Source organism: Chrysochloris asiatica, unplaced genomic scaffold (assembly GCF_000296735.1).
Source record: "Chrysochloris asiatica unplaced genomic scaffold, ChrAsi1.0 scaffold00048, whole genome shotgun sequence".
NCBI classification, from domain to species: domain Eukaryota; kingdom Metazoa; phylum Chordata; class Mammalia; order Afrosoricida; family Chrysochloridae; genus Chrysochloris; species Chrysochloris asiatica.
This window is the reverse complement of record NW_006408566.1, coordinates 17,668,380-17,685,904: the sequence shown is the minus strand read 5'-3', so window position 1 is coordinate 17,685,904 and position 17,525 is coordinate 17,668,380. Positions and strand designations below refer to the sequence as shown.

The 17,525-nt window shown below is 39.5% G+C and overlaps 1 protein-coding gene across 1 annotated transcript in view; it reads right to left on the bottom strand.

Moving 5' to 3' along the window:
• Positions 1-16,422, bottom strand: part of LOC102817632 (cytochrome P450 2J2-like) — a 56,626-nt gene extending 40,204 nt beyond the window's left edge. Inside the window, exons 1-2 of the mRNA XM_006862484.1 lie at positions 16,213-16,422; positions 2,263-2,425 (exon numbers count right to left, since the gene is read on the bottom strand). Coding sequence (XP_006862546.1) covers positions 2,263-2,425; positions 16,213-16,422 — 373 coding nt within the window. The remainder of the gene's footprint in view (positions 1-2,262; positions 2,426-16,212) is intronic.
• Positions 16,423-17,525: the final 1,103 nt, after the last annotated feature.

Here is a 17,525-nt window from a genome sequence, read left to right as displayed (position 1 = left end):
TTGGTAAGATGGAGGGTCAGAGAAAAAGAGGAAGACCCCCAACGAGATGGATTGGCTAAGTGGCAGCATTGATGGACTCAAGTGTGGCAGCAGTAGTGAGGTTGGCCCAGGATCCGACACTGTTTTGTTCTGCTGTGCATGGGGTCGCTATGAGTCGGTTCTAACTCGATGGCACCTGACAACAACAACATGGATATAGTTGCTCAAAAAGGGGAACATATCTTTACAGCAAGGATCACTCCCACCCCCTCGGTACACAGGGTTGACAGGGATGGGCAACTAAGGCTACCCAAAATGGTGGGGGAGAGGTGGCGTAGAAAGGCAAGAAGTGACTAGCTTACAAGCTTTCAAGAGGGAGCGTAGTTACAGATGGGGCAGGGATAGTAGAATATCCACTGAATTATTTCCAGTCTGTTGGGACCAGGCTGGAGAAAGGAAATGGGGATAAGACTCTTGTGGTATAATAGTGCATAGTTTCCATCGGGACTGACTGTGAGGGTCGGAAATGTAGAGGTAGATGTTTTTTGACAAAAGGAGGAGAGTGATTGATTTTGCAGCCCAGGAGCGAATGTGCTTGGGACCATCAAGTGTGAAGAACAGAGAGTGGGACCCTACCTACAGAGGCAGTAGGGCAGGGATGGAGACAGAGATGATGACGTGGACAGATGGAGCGGCTGGGGACACTGGACTCAGGAAGGGAGAGGGGCTGTGTGCTGATGCCCAGAGGCGGGCATGTGGGGGGTGCCCTTTGGTTATTTGATGATGTATGGAGGGGATTGTAATGATTGCAATGAAATGAAATACGATAGGATGAGTGTAGCACTAATGTTTTCCCATGTAAACCCACGTAATTCCCAATAAAAACTTAAAAAAAAAAAATTAGAGAGCAGAAAAAAAAAAAAGGCATACTGATATATGATGAGTCCCTTCTCTACTAAAATTCATCTCACAACTTTGTTGCTCCTAGAATAAATACCAAAATCCTTTATGAATAATACCTACCCAAGCCCAGCAGCTTTAGCTCATACCTTTAACTCTATTTAATCTCTGTGCTCTGACCACATTACCCACCTGTCAGTTCCTTAAGCTCACAGTCCTTCTCAGAGAGTTCATATGTTATTCCTTTTGCCTGAGTTCTTCTCCTTTTTCCTTACCTTATTAAATGATCTTGTCTTATATTATCTTTTCTTAAATAAATATATTAAATTGTGATGTTAAATGGTATCAAGTCAGTTCCTTCTCATCATGACCCTGTATACGGTTTCTGAGGAGTGGCTGGTGGGTTTGAACTGCTGATGTTGCTGATAGCAGTCCAGCAGTGGCACGTTAGGATAATGCACTGGACTGCAAAGTTAGTTTGAACTTCAAGATCAGTGATTCAAACTGATAAATCCTAAACAGGGTTGCTCTGCATCAGAACCAACTCCACAGCACTTAACAACAACAGCAACATTTTCCTATAGTAACACATAAGAACCCTTAATAAGTGTATTCTGCTCTCATCTTCATAACACACTGGACTTTCAATTAGGACTAATTGGTGCTTTGTCGTATGTACACTATATAAGGGCATGGATTTTATCTATTCGACTCACAGTTATATACCTTGAGCTCAGGGCTTCACATGACAGGTAATTAATAAATACTTTGAACAGATGAAATATTTTAAAGAGGAATTGGAAAACACTAGAAAAGAAAATGGTCCTTTAATAGAATAGAATAGAACAGAGTTGACTTTTCACTTCAATTTTTAAATGTTTAGGTTTATTTAGTAATAATTTAAAATATCCATGCTAGCCTGTTCTAACATGTCTTGAAGTTGTAATAGAATGGAAGTCTGCCATGACCTTAATGATTAATCATAAGAAACTTGAAGCAGGAAGAAGGAAGTAGATGAGCAGCAAAAGCAGTAGTTCCACATCTCTTCTGAAGGGAAGAAGTTTGGAATGAGAAGGCAGAATGAGAGGATGTGTTTCCTCTTCCTCTGCTCTCACAGAGGGATGATGTGTCCACTTGAGTACCAGACTGTCCAGCATGCGTTTCTGCAGGACATGCAGCTTCTCCCAAGTCCCTGACTAACAGTGCCAAATCCTCCGAGTGGATGCCTTCAATTGAGAAACATGAACATCCAGGTCCTTTCATGGCATGAAATTTACAGTGTGCCTTGTCTCTGGGAGTGTTGGAGAATTATAGTCACAAAGACACCTTTAACAGCTTAGAACAACATCGAACAAAAATCTTAACAGTAGAAAAGAAACTTACCATTTTTTTTAAAGGCATGCTCTCGCATAGGCGTTATGGGGCGGTTCAAAATGCTATGGTCGCTGTGGGTGAGGACTTCTCTGATTAAGGGCAATCCAGTAACAATAACAGCCTTTATGTCTCCAAAACTCAGGCTACACATGTTCCCATATTTCTCCACAAGCTGAAAAATAGTTAGTCACAGTTGAATATGCACATGTCTATGTATCCAGAAGTAAAAGGAATGGGTAAGTAGTTTCAAAGTCTTGCATTAAGAGTAATTTTGTTTGTGTTTGTGCATACAAGTGCCTCCGACAAAGAAGAAATAGTCATTCAGTAGTGTACCACTATTTCTGTTGCTATAGAGCCAACCCTTTTGCCTCGATGGGCCTTAGTTTCCCACTTTAGAAAATACGGACTTTAAACACTGATTACTGTAACCTGCCCTCCTTTAAAATGTTTGACTTGTTGTCTGATGGGAGTATTTTTCTCAGTCTCTTTTCTCTTCCTCCTCTCCATTAGATTAAAATTCAATTCACGGCAGGATTAGAAATTTCTGTCTGAAATGCTCAGTAATATATCCAATAAGCATGAATTGAGTGGGCACCCATTGCATGTCCCTAGAATAAGTCACTGAGGGTATAACTGTAAATAAGCAAGGTTTCTCACCTCAACTGTCCAAGAGACAAGTGGAAGGAGGGAGGTACTTCAGCACATTGGACCCATAAAAGAAGGCTGACTTATGGTTATTTTAAACCTGGTATAGAAAACAAGTTCTTAATATATCAGGGTATGTGTTTAACTAGAAGATGAAGTTCCATTCCTTGATTTATACTAGATAATGGAAAGCTAAGAGCTGTCTTATGAAGATCAAACATATGGACTCCTGGTATGGTCCTATAGGATCAGCACTGGACTTCTAAGCACAAGGTCTGCAGTTCAAACTCAGCAGCCACTCCTCAGAAACCCTATACAGGGTCACTGTAAGTTGGAATTGAGTTGACGACACTTAACAACAACATACCTCAAGATAAAATAAAAGTCCTTATAAGTGGACCAATAAGTAACATTATGATAAATGGAAAAATGATTGAAGTTGTAAAAAATTTGATTTTACTTAGATGTAAAATTAATGGAAGCAGCAGTCAGAAAACCAAATGACATATTACACTGGACAAATCAGCTGCAAAAGATTTTGAAAGTATTAAAAAGAAAAGAGACTCTTTTGAAAGATACATATGAATCACCTCAAATGTATGTGAAAGTTGAACAATGACTAAATAGTAAGGAAGAAATAATGTATTTTAAATATGGGGTTGGTGAGCAAAGTTACATATACCATGGACTGCCAAAAGAACACACAAATATGTGGTGGAAGAAGTACAGCCAGAATGCTCCTTAGAAGTCAAGGTGGGGAGACTTCATTTCACACACTTTAGACATGTTATCAGAAGCGACCAGTCCTTGGAGAAGGACATCATGCTTTGTAAGGTGGTGGTGGTGGTTATGTGCCATGGAGTTGGTTTTGACTCATAATGACCTTGTACAGGGTTTCTGAGGCTGTAAATCTTTATGGGAGCAGAAAGCCTCAAATTCTTCCTACGGAACAGCTGGTAGTTTTGAACTACTTACTGACCCTGAGGTTAGCAGCCCGTTTTATAACGACTACGCTACCAGAGCTCCTTGCTTTGTAAAGTAGAGGGTCAATAAAAAGTAGGAAGACCCCCAATGAGGTGGATTGCCACAGTGGCAGCACCATGGACTCAAACACAGGATGGTGCAGGAGCAGGGGGTGTTTTATTCTGCTGTACACAAGGGCACTCTGAGTTGGAATCGACTTGATGGCACTTAACAACCACATTTACTGATGAAGATCAAAGAGCACAGCCTTCGGTATGGATTACATCTCAATGGCAAGAAAACAAAAATCCTTACCACTGGACCAATAAACAACATTCTTATCAATGGAGAAAAGATTGAAGTTGTCAAGGACTTCATTCTTCTTGGATTAACTATCAACACTCATGGAAGCAGCAGTCAAGAGATCAGACGACGTATTGCATTAGGCAAATCTGCTGCACAGGAACTTTTTAAAGTGTAGAAGAGCAAAGGTGTCAACTTGAAGACTAAGGTGTGCCTGACCCAAGCCATGGTATTTTCAATAACCTCATATGGATGTGAAAGCTGGGCAGCGAATAAGGACGACCATAGAAGAATTGGTACCTTTGAATTATGGTGCTGGAAGAGAATACTAAAAGTGCCATGGACTGCCAAAAGAACCAATAAATCTGTTTTGGAAGAAGTGCAGCCAGAGTGCTCCTAGAGGCCAAGATGGCCAAACTTCGACTCTCATACTTTGGACATATTGTCAGGAGGGAACAGTCACTGGAGAAGGATATCATGTTTGGTAAGATGGAGGGTCAGAGAAAAAGAGGAAGACCCCCAACAAGATGAATTGGCCAAGTGGCAGCATCGATGGACTCAAGTGTGGCAACAGTAGTGAGGTTGGCCCATGATTGGACATTGTTTTGTTCTGCTGTGCATAAGGTCGCTATGAGTTGGTGCCAACTCGATGGCACCTAATAACAACAACAACAAGGGCTGTCTTCTGAGCCATTATAAGATCTAGGCTTCAGGGCTAAAGCCAGGAATGGAGAAAAACATTCTATTTCTGGAGTTATATGTGAATCTGGGCATGTGATTCACTAGTTGTGCATTGTTGGGCAAGCTAGTTCCCATTTTTTTGAGTCTCAGTTCTCCAACTAGAAAAGGTTCTGTGTGAAAGATCGAGAGCAGCAATTAGAAAGCCACTTTGTTTTCAGTGCCTGGCACCCAGCCACTTAGTAAGTCTCTGAGAACTGAGTGGGCTTTGTGTGGATAGGCACCAATTGCAATAAAGGGTGTGTGGGAGAAGGCACGCATGCCCAAAGAGTCACAGCACTGCCTGCCTATCAAGTACCTATCATCCCTTGTCTCATTTAATGTCACAAATACCCTATGGTAGCTATGATTTCCTCCATCTTTCAGTAAAGAAATAACAAGTCAGCTTAGCCTAGGTTACAAAGCTAAAGAGTGAGGTGTGTGTGTGTGTGTGTGTTTGGTGGGAATTGGCCAGACATAATGTAAGATCTGAGCACAAAGAAATGAAATCAGATGACTCCAGGAACTTAGAGTTTAATGAGAATGAAAGAGTGAGAGACAATGTAAGAATAGATGTGTTCATAAGTCTGCACAAGTGTGCAGGTAGGTATATGCAAGTGTGAATTGGATGACAGTGAATGAATGCTCATTAATCAAAGTCCTTCTAAATCTGTCTATGCAAGAGATGACACTATTCAAGCAGACACAACCTCTGTCTACTTCTTATCTACCTGGGTGTGTCTAGCTGCAAGTGGTGGCATCAAACAGAAGGGCTCCATTCCCTCTAGGTGGCTCTGTCCTTCTTCCCAGTCACTATATACTTGCATTTCATCATGGCATCCATACAGCCCTGTACTTGCATCATCCCCCTCAGGGAAAATACAAGGGATTCTGTCTCATATCACCACCTTGTTCCTGCATTAAAGACTAATTCAAGATTCAGTCCTCCTGTTATTCGTTTGCGCCCAGCTTCTATCAAGCTCCATTCATCTCTACTACAGTATGCCCGATCTTGCTAGTAGGGGCAGTGTCAAGATTCAGCCTCAAGTAGGTGTGCCTCCAAAGTACAGGTCTTTGTTCCTAAGAAATGATTTATATATAAAGTATAAATCAAACAGACTTTTGAGTTCATTTTGCTCAGTGCTTAGGTGAACTTTCTGATGCCACTGAGTTGCTTCAGACTCACAGCGACCCTTTATAAAATTTACGAGGAGCGGCTGGTGAGGTTGAACTTCAGAACCTGTGGTTCAAACTGACTTTGCAGTTCAGTGAATTAACCCACAGCACCACACCAGGACTCCAGGTAAACTTCTTAGGTCTTGCCCAATGACTTATTTACTTGTTTAGAACATTTTCAACAGGGTGTTTATAGCATAAGTGAAAAAACTTCAGATTAAATGACTCCTAACTGACAATGTGTAATAAAATCTAGAGTTCAGCTTACCTCACACTCAACAAGTGTTTACAGAAATGAACTTCCCTAGAGTTCCATGTAAACTAGCTCTCTACCCACGTATTTTTTAGCCTATCATAATTTAAGCAAAACATTTTCAAGGCATGATAAACTGTGCAACCATGGACAAGTTAAATTACCTCCTGAGATCCTGTTTTCATAATACTATTGATGTGGTGATTACTAACAATTCTTACATGCAAACAATGAGCCCTGAGGGCATCTGAGATGATTTCTTAAAGGAGAACATACTTTTGACTGTACCTAATTATGTGGCACTGTGGGCTAATGAGCTGGACTGCAATGTGGGTTTGAACTACAAGGTTGGTGGTTCAACTCACCAACTGCTCCTCAGAAACCTTATACAGGGTCGCTATGGGTTAGAAGCGACTAAATGGCACTTAACAACAACAATTTAAATAATTTACTAAAAAGAAAAGAAAAAAGTAGAGAGAAAGGGAGTAAAAGAAGTTGACAACAACAACAATTATTAAAAACAAAGAAAAAAGTAGAGAGAAAGAGAATAAAAGAAGTTAAAAATAAGCTGGCTAAAGTAGATTTAAAATCAGAAACAAAAGTAAAAAAGAACTGAAGTATGAACTACAAAAGATAAAAAATAAAATAGGAGCAATAGAAGATAAGGCAGCCTTAAACAAGGAATAAAAATTCTCAATATAGAATTAGCATTTTAAAAGGTAAGGGGGAGCACAATAAATATTTAAAATAAAGAAAACTTTGAAGAATTTAATAGTTTCTAAGTATAGAGTAGGTGTTTAGTAAGACAAAGATTGATAATTCTAAGAGATATAAAGTTGAGAGAGATGCCACTTAATCTAAGTTTTTAAACTTAAAGAGCCAACAGAATACTTTCACAAAGAGAAAAAAAGATAGAAAGAAAAGGATGTACCAATTCATAAGCCTACCAGCAGGGAGTGAGAGTCTAAACTCTCACCGGGACTGGGTATTCATGTATGTATGTTGTGCCTGCCCATGTGTCATTCTGATAAGCAAGAAATGTGAACCATTTTGATATTTTACTGAGGTTGAAAACCTTTCCCCAATCTTCACGTTGTATTTTTGAGCCACCTGTTTGTCTTCCTGGTGTGGAGCTGTAGGATAAGCACTGGACCTCAAGATTGGCAGTTCAAACTCACCAGCCGCTCCTTGGAAACCCTATGCAGGGTTGTTAAAAGTCAGAAACAACTTGATAGCACTTAACAACAACAACAGCATTGGTTTTCTAAACATTTTTATGTTAAATTGTTCAATTTTTTTTTAAACTGATAGATAGAATCTCTAATACAATGTTACATAATGGGTATGCATTTATTTTCATTAGAGAGAGGTGTGGAAAGACCTAAATCAAAGCCCTAACACAGGTATCACTGAGTGTGTGGATGTATGTGTGCATGTGTGTGTGATACTGTGGTAGACAGGTTGTGTATGAGAAGGGTCAAAGTTCTCTCTTGTTCAGGAGACTTAAGGTTCTTCCTCTCTTTCTAAAAATTGTGTTAATCGTTGCTACAATGAATGTCTATTGATTTTGTAGTTTTGAAAAATGTAATTCTACCCAGTAAAGAACAAAAGGAGAAGAAAGAAATCTAAGGAAATGAGGAGTAAAGTTTTGTAACAGTGGTTCTTAAGCTTTTTGGAGTCATAGAATATTTTGAACATCCAGGATAAATTATGAATCCACTCTCCAGCAAAATCCTGTACATACGAATACAGTTATGCATGCACTTTCAGGAATTCACTAGTTCCGTCGGGCACAAGGACTCCTGTTATGAATCCTGGTTTCATAGGTAGTTTAGGGGAACTATGCTAGGTTTCTGAGAATAAACTGTGGAAATAACTTCAAGTTCATTCCAAGGCGTTGAAAAGGACATTAGGAAAGCAATATCATTTACAAACGCCACCCAAAGGATGAAATATCTAGAAATAAATGTAACCAGAGAAACAAAGGATTTATACAAAGAAAACTACAAAACACTACTACAAGAAACCAAAAGAGACTTACAAAAATGGAAGAATGTACCAAGCTCCTGGATAGGAAGACTTAACATTGTGAAAATATCAATACTGCCCAAAGCAATTTACATATATAATGCAATCCCAATCCATATTCCAACATCATTCTTCAAAGAGATGGAAAAAACAATTACAAACTTTATATGGAAAGGAAAGAGACCCAGGATAAGAAAAGCATTGCTTAAGAAGAAGAATAAGGTTGGAGGCCGCTCACTCCCGGACTTTAAAACTTACTACATGGCTACCGTGGTCAAAACAGCTTGGTACTGGTACACTGAAAGATACATAGATAAAGAATCCAGAAATTAACTCATCCTTTATACAGTCAACTGATTTTTGACAAAGTGTGTAAAAATATCACACAGGGAGGTGATAGTCTCTTCAACACATGGTTTTGGCAGAACTGGAAACCGATATGCAAAACATTGGAACAAGACCTTCACCTCACACCTTATACAAAAACCAACTCAACATGGATTAAAGACCTAAATGTGTATCCCAGAATAATGAAGGCCATCAATGAAAATATCAGGAAACTTGAGGGCACTAATTCAGGGAATACACAGACTACAAAACATTTTGAAAACCACACAAACAAAAGTAGACAAAATAGATGAGTGGGACATACTAAAAATTAAAAACTTATGTGCATCAAAAGATTTCACCAAAAGAGTAAAAAGGGAACCCAAAGAATGGGAAAAAATCTTTTGCAATGACATATCAGATAAGGGACTCATTTCTAAAATATATAGGAAACTACAAGACCTCTACAAGAAAAAGACAAATAACTCAATTGAAAAATGGACACAGGACATGAACAGATACTTCACCAAGGAAGAGATCCGGGAAGCCAACAAACATATGAAGAAATGTTCATGATCACCAGCTATTAGATGGAAATTAAAACAACAATGAGATATCATCTCACACCGGCAATAACAGCAAAGAACAAAAAAGTAGAGGGCAATAAATGCTGGTGGGGATGTGGAGAGATTGGGATGCTCCTGCATTGCTGGTGGGACTGCAAACTTGTCCAACCTCTCTGGGCAGCAATTTGGCACTTCCTCAGAAGGTTGGAATAGAAATACCTTAGGAGCCAGCAATTCCTCTACTTGGTATTTACCCACAAGAAATACAAGCCATAACAAGAGAAGATATATGTCCACCAATGCACATAGCAACACTATTTACAATAGCAAAAAGATGGAGACAGCCAAAGTGCCCATCAACTGAAGAATGTATAAACAAACTGTGGTACATATACACAATGGAATACTATACTACCCTGAAGAATAACAATGAAGCTGCAAGCCACCGCATATCATGGATGAACCTTGAGGATATTATGTTGAGTGAAATTAGTCAGTCACAAAGGAGAAATGCTGCATAGGACCACTACTGTAAAACACAAAGAAAAAAGAGCCCATACTAAAGGGGTGTGGGCGGGATTCTTTGCTGGTTGCTGGGATGTGGGGGGTTGGATGAGGGGAGTGACAGAAAGGTGGAGCACAGGGCAGGGAATAGACACAGGATAGTTTGGGTGCTGGGGAGGGGGGAAATATACAAAAAGGAAGTGGGGAATGGAAGAACAAAGCGTATGGGACAACAATTAGGCAGGTTTGCATGGGCTAAGTGGGACAGAGGTAAATAATGATGTATGTATAAACTTGGAACATCAGGGATCTGGGATACAGGGACTGAGACATGGTTGGAATGGGGAAAAGGGGGAAAATAATGTTAAGATGCTTGGCTGTCATTTGAAAATTGGTTTTCCTTGCATTATATTATAAAATAGACACTTGAGGGGGAGAGGAAGGAATAGCCAGAAATATCACCATAGAAAGCTTGTAAGTCCATCTTCTGCCTATAACTGATTGGAAGACCTAAAATGGGGCTATAACTTGCCCAGTGAAGGAGACTTCCTGCGGACCCTCTGCATTACATAAGACCATAGGTGGAATCCTGAACCATATCCAGAATCTTCAGAGGTGGGAAATTTCCACTTGAAAGGATGGGCAGACCAGCCTGGAGCAGCTAGAAGAATAGAAGATATTTCTTGATAGAAAGACCTACAGGAAAAATACAAAACAATATAGGCAGACCGACTGTTACTACAAGAACAAGCAAGTTGCTTGCCCAGGAGACATCAAGGCAAGTGGTCAGGTCCCCTCAGAGCAAACCCCTTTCCAAGACTAAGACTCAATGGGAATACATGCTCTGATTGGTGACCATGTTTGTCACCGACATGGAAAGTGAAGGAAAAACAGCAATGAAGGTGCAAGTTAAGCCCTACAACATTCAATAGACTCTTGTGAACCTGGTGGAGACCTGGTTGGCCAGCAGTGTGGCAAGACTTGGGGACTCTTTGGCCCAGAGTCAGTGACATAGCCACAGAGGACTAGAGTGGAGAGTGAAGCATTCTGCTGATAGGAAGAAAGGGTATATGCACACAAACACCCACATTTGCAGATAATACCCACTTGACCTGGCTTCAATGACTGGATGATCAGAGCTCAACTAGAAGAAGAAAGAAGAGGAAAAAAAGCATAATCTGATACAATTTGATGAACTTGACCTACACCTATGTATGCAGTAGCTCAAAAGAGGGAACAAAGGTCTACAGCAAGAATCATTCCCACACCCTCCACACATGAAAAGGACAGGGATGGGCAACTTGGACATTGGCTACCCAAAATGGAGTGTGTGTGTGTGTGTGTGTGTGTGTGTGTGTGTGTAGTTACAAAGGCAAGAAGTGACTGGCTTACAGGCTTTCAAGAGAGAACCTAGATCCAGAGGGTGTGGAGGTAGGTAGAATCGCCACTGAATAGTATTCAATCTGTCTAGACGGGGCTGATGAAATGAAATGTGGATATATCTCTTGTGATACAACAGTGAATAATTGTTATCAGGACTGATTGTGAGGGTTGGAAATGTAAAGGTAGATGTTTTGTAGCAAGGAAGGGAGTGATTAACTTTGCAGTCTAGGAGTGGACATTCCTGGGACCATGAAGGGAGAAGAGTGGAGAGCGGGACCCTACCCAGAGAAGCAGCGATAGCCAGAGATGGAGATAGAGACAATGACGTGGAGAGATGGAGCAGTTGGGGACTTTAGACTCAGAGAGGGAGAGGGCCTGTGTGCTGATAACAGGGTTGGGGGTGGGGGTGGGGAGGATGCAGGCTTGCAGGGTATAACCTTTGGTTGGTTGATGATGCATGGAGGGGATTGCAACCATGGCAATGAAACAATATACGATAGGATGAATGCAAAACTAATGTTCTCCTATCATAATAAAACATTTTTTTAAAAGTATTTTGACCAGATCTTAAATGAAAATATTTTAGAGTGTGGGAACAGGATATGCAAGTGACAAGGCTGGAAAACTTTGGGTTCAGGAACAAATGAGCTAAGATTAGTAAGGAGCCTCAGCTACGTGGCTGGTCAGTCAACTAGATGCTGAAAGTGCAGCAAGTCTTTAATTTTAAGAAACTCACAGTCTAATGGAGGGCACAGATAAGTAATCAGTTCTTATTATTACTAATTTTTACAAAAAATATTTCACAACGTATCTACTCTTTCTAATAAGAGATTTCTCTAAAACAGTGTAATTATGAGAAATCATATAGCCACATTAGAGAGAGTTTTTGAAGCAGAAAATATCCCATCTTCCCACATAAATAGACCAGTTTCTTCATTCTCCTCTCATTGCCATGCTTTAGTCCACGACAATCTTTCCTCATCGAAAATCTCTTGTTCCACTTTGTCAGATGCCAAACATTTATTTAAAGTGCAGCCCAATTTATTTTCACATTCTGCAAGAAATAGTTTCCCTATTGACAGTGATCTTATCTCTTGATCTTACCACCTGATTACCTGGAATTTACACCACATATTTCATCAGACATAATCTTGTCAGATTAGTGTCAATAGAGCCCAGGAGTCCCAGAAGGAGAGGTGAAAAAAAGCAGGATAGAAAAATATTTGAAGATATAATGGTGGAAAAGTCTCCCATATTGGCTAATACACATCTAAGGAGCTAAGTGAACCCAAACAAAATAAATCCCAAGAAATTTACCTCAAAGAGTACAAATGCAAAGATAAGCACACCAAGAAACAGCATAATCAAACTCTGAGCGCTAAAGGCAAATTAAAATTCTTGAAAGCAACCAGAGAAAAATTGCTTGTTACTTATGAGGAACAATTCAAATGAGAACAAATTTTTCATCAGAAATCATGGAGGTCAGAAAGAAGTAGCACAACATTTTTAAGTGTTGAGAACAATGAAGCTGTCCACCTAAAACCACATATTCATTAAAAACATAGTTTAGAAATGAAGGTGAAATAAATTATTCTCAGATGAAGGAAAGTTAAAATCATTTGTTGCCAGAAAACCTATTATTTAAAAAAAAAAATCTAAAGAAACTTCTTTAGAGAGAGGGAATTATAATGGAAATGAAAATTTAATTGGAACATCAGGAATGAAGGAAGAAAATGTAAAGAAATAGGTAAGCACAATAATCTATTGTTCTCTTGAGTTTTCAAAATCATAGTTAACAGAAGCAAAAATTTTTAATAGTGTCTTTCCTGGATTAAATTGTTGGTTGGTAGTTGTGGTAAGTGATGTTGAGTCGGTTCTGATTCATAGTGATCACAATGATAGGGTTTCCAAGGAGTAGCTGGTGGGTTTGAACTACTGACCTTGTGGTTTGCAGTCCAGTGCTGGCCCTACAGCACCACACCAGGAGTGCAGAAAAAATTGTGTCCCCCACAAAATATGTGTCAATGTGACTGGGCAATGATTCTCAATAGTTTAGCAGTTATGTAATGATGTAATTTGAAGTTGTGCTATGATGTACTCATCCCCCAGGATGTGATCGAATCTGATGTGATTACTCAATCTGTTGTAATAGAATTAGTATGTATTGTAACACTTTTACTCAGGTATTTTAATATTAATATCAATTAGTTAATATTAATATCAATATTAATGCATCAATACAACGGGCTCTATTCATAAACAGTGCACTTCATTTTGATGAAGGAATGTATACTTAGAGCTGTTCTTAATACTTATACATTTTTGCAGAACGTAGATATAGTAATGGAATTCACAGGATTAAGATAGGCAATGTATGCCAAAAAACTCTTTATAAGGCAAAAAGTACTATAAAGTGCTAAAATATTTTAGTCTCATACAGTCAATTTTTAAAAGAAAAACTGTAAAGGGACCTAAGTATGGTAATGCATCAATATTCTACTCGAAGAGGTAAAATGTAAACATTAGCAAAGTACAGTAAACTTCATATTTATATTGCAATCTCTTGTTGTTAAGTGCTGTCGAGTCAATTCTGACTCATAGCAACCCTGTATAGGGTTTCCAAGGAGCAGCTAGTGAGCTTGAATTTCTTAAGCAACCCTAAAAACATCTAGACAAAGAGATATATTCAAAAACACTAAAGATAATTCAAAATGGAATTAAGAAAAACAAAAAAACAAAAACCACTTTCAAATAACCCGCAGGAAGTCAGGAAAGAAGTTAACTGAGGAAAACAAATGATTAAAGAATAGTACAATAGAAGACTTATATAAATATAAATGTCTAAATATTCCAATTAAGTGAAAGAGATAGGCAGAATGAATTAAAAAATATAATTCAACTCTATGCTGTCCATAAGAAAATCATTTCCATGTAATGTTAAGTAAAAATAAAGGGACAGAAAAACATAGACCACACAAATTCTAATCAAAAGGGAGGTGAGGAGGCTAGATTGGGAGTGTCTACTTTAATATCAGATAAAGTAATATTTAGAGCAATAAAAATCACCAGGGACAAAGGGCACATGACATAATTATATCAATTCAGCAGCAGATATAACAATCTTAAATGCATCTGTCCCAGAGAATAGAGCTGCCAAATAACTGAGGGAAAAATTGACAACTAAATGAGAAATAAACAAATCCACAAGTATAGTTCAAGATTTTAACACCGCTTTCTCAAATATGAGTAGAATTAACAGGTAGAAAGACAGCAAAGATACAGAAGAATAGACCACACCATCACCCAACAGGATCTAATTGATATTAATAACTCCACCCAACAACAGCAGAATACATATTCTTTTCAAGCATACATGGGACATTTACTAAGACAGATTATATCTTATAATTATATCTTAACATATTTTAAATAATCACAATCATCCAAAATATGTTCTTTGAGCATAATGGAATCACATTGGAAACCATTAACAGAAAGTTAATGGGAAAATTTCTAAACCTTTAGAAATGAAACAACATATTTCTAAAACAAGTATGCATGTTTGAAGGGACTAGCTTTACAGTTTTGTGACTAATCCTGTCTCTGAATGTTACCTGTTGGTTGTTTTCTCCTTGTGTGTGATAAAATCTTGTACATGTGTGCTTGAGTCACATAGATATAGGTTTCATAGGGAAAGGAGAATTGATATTTGTTGAGCACGTTTAGGTTGTGTTAATGTTGGTCATTAACTGTCTTATTTAATCTTCATAACCAACTATCATGGTGTCTCTCAGCCAGGTAAGTATGCTGAGGACATAGCAGCTGAGGATTCTTGACAGTGTGGTGTGTTTGAGGTAACATTAAGGAATTCTGAGTGGCCAGTGTCTGTGAGAACTGGTGAGAGGTAAGAATAAGGCGGTGAAAAAATCTAGGTCAAGAATGGACCCCAGTGCCTTGGTAAGGAGTCTGAACTCTGAAAGGCGGACAAGCAAGTGAATTATAGTTTAAGATTACTACTTTTAAGATTAGTAAAAGTGGATTGGAGTGGGTGAAGAAGTTAGTGTGGTGGTGACAGTAATCTAGTTGAAAAGTGGTGAGGATTATTAATACTACTATCATTTTATACATTGTTGTTGTTAAATGCTGTCGAGTCGGTTCCGACCCATAGTGACCCTGTATAGGGTTTCTAACAAGTGACTAGTGAGCTTGAACTGCGGACCTTGCATATCAAGCTGACTTTGCAGTCCAGCACAGAAACCCACAATGCATTTTACCCATACAGTATCCAAAAAGAAAAGTTGAGAATTTTTCAGGGATAATAATATTAAAGGTGACAAGACAAGCCTATTATAAATTTGTTGTTGTTAAGTGCTGTCAGTGGGTTCCTGACTCAGCAATCATGCTTAGAATTCCCGAGGCTATAAATCTTTGAGCGAGCAGAAAGCCTCATCTTTCTCCCTGGAATGACTGGTGGGCTCCAAGCGCTTATTTTTGTGGTTGGCAGTACAATACTTACACTGCAGAGCCGCCTCGCTTCCCATATTATAGTGTTTCAATATTTAACAAGATAACACACATTCAAATGAGTTAAGGATGTACCTGTTGTTGCTTCTAAGTGCTCTCAGGTTGGTTTCGACTCATAGAGACCCTGCTTAGAGTTTCTGAGGAGCGAATCAGAACCGCCTCAATACGTAACAACAATTATACATGTAACATTTAATGATATTTCACCCATTTCCTCATTTGGTGAGGAAAACAAGACTCACAGAGGGTTAGTGCGGTTAACTCGAATTAGCAGAACCATATTCCTATCAAATAAAAAACAAACATAAAAAAATAAACCCTCTGGTGCAGTTGTTTCTGACTCCTAGCGACCCTATGGGACATGTTAGAACTGCCCCTACACGATTTTCAAAACTGTAAATCCTTAAGAAAACTGATTGCCACATCGTTCGTCTGCGAGTAGCTGATGGGATCAAATCACAGACTTTTCTGCTAACCCAGAGTTTAACCACTACATCACCAGGGTCCCTTCCGTACCCCCCACTTCCCCAGAATATCCCTTGCAAATCAGGAACCTTCGCCCCTTCCTACCCGCTGAACTGCCAGGTGAGAGTTTTCAAAGTCCATTTGAAAGAAATTGGCAACGAAGGGCAAGTTCGCGGGTCCAGGTGGGAAGTTTTTTGGCCGTCGCCTCTTGAGGAAATCAACAAAGAACAGAAAGATGATGACACCCAGCAGGACAGTCCTGAGGTGGAATCCTGCCCAGAGAGCGGCCACCAGGGAACCCAGCGCAGCGAGCATGGTTCCAACCAGTCAGCTCACCAGCCGTCTGAGAAGGTGACTGTCCCAGTTCTGATTCCGGGATTCCAGCGCCGCTCCGCCCTCCCCTTCGGCCCCGCCTCTCCCTGCCCCCCATTTTGCCTCGCCTCTCTCCCAGTGTAGGACCAACCTTCCCCAATCAGTGGGTCCAACCCATGAGCCCGCCCCTCCCATCAGTGCCGGCAACGCCCCCTCCATGTTAGTGGCAGAGTCAGGCAGTCTCCAGGCGCTAGAGTCCCCGGAGCAGGCGTTGTAAAAGGCCAGAGTATCAGTTTTCTTTTCTCTCTAGTTAGAAAGCTCATGTTTCTTTGAAACCTTTGGAGCTCTTGGATTTACGGTTTTAGTGCCTCTCAGAGAAAGCCCCAGGTACTTGAGCTCCAAGCTTCTCAGTCACCCATTCACTCATTGATTGGAATCCTGCCTGTTCAACAGTAATACCAACAGCACCTGATGCGGCATAAACTTTTGTATATGCCAGGTAGCATGCTTGCCTCTCTACATAAATTCCCTCATCCTGACAAAATGATGCAAGAGATGCTCTTGTTAGTCTAGCTTTACAAGGGAGGAAACGAAGAATTATGGAAAGTTAAGTACTAATTATTGTTGTTAAGTAACTCTGGAGTTGGTTCCAATTCTACCCAGAATATGGTTTCTAAGGAGCATCTGATGGGCTTGAACCACTGACCTTGAGGTTAGTGTTTATCTTATAACGGTACACCAGGACTTCTTTAACTGGGGAGTAAATGAATCCATCAGTGAGAAACACCTCACAGAATTACCAGATTTAAATTAAAATGAGCTCCTGAATTTGAAGTGTTGACGATTAAAAAGTATATGAAAGAATGGAATGAAGTACTGATATATCCTACAACATGAATGAACATTGGAACCATTATGCTAAGTCACATTCTGTTGATTTGAAATGTCCAGAATGAGCAAATGTGTCAGTACAGAAATTAAATTACTGATTGCCTAGGTTTGGGATGGATGTTGGGTTGGAGAGGGGAGGTAGAAGTAGTTGATGTGTTTTATAACATTTGAAAATACATTTTTTTCTTACCCAGAAATTCCACTCCTAAACATGA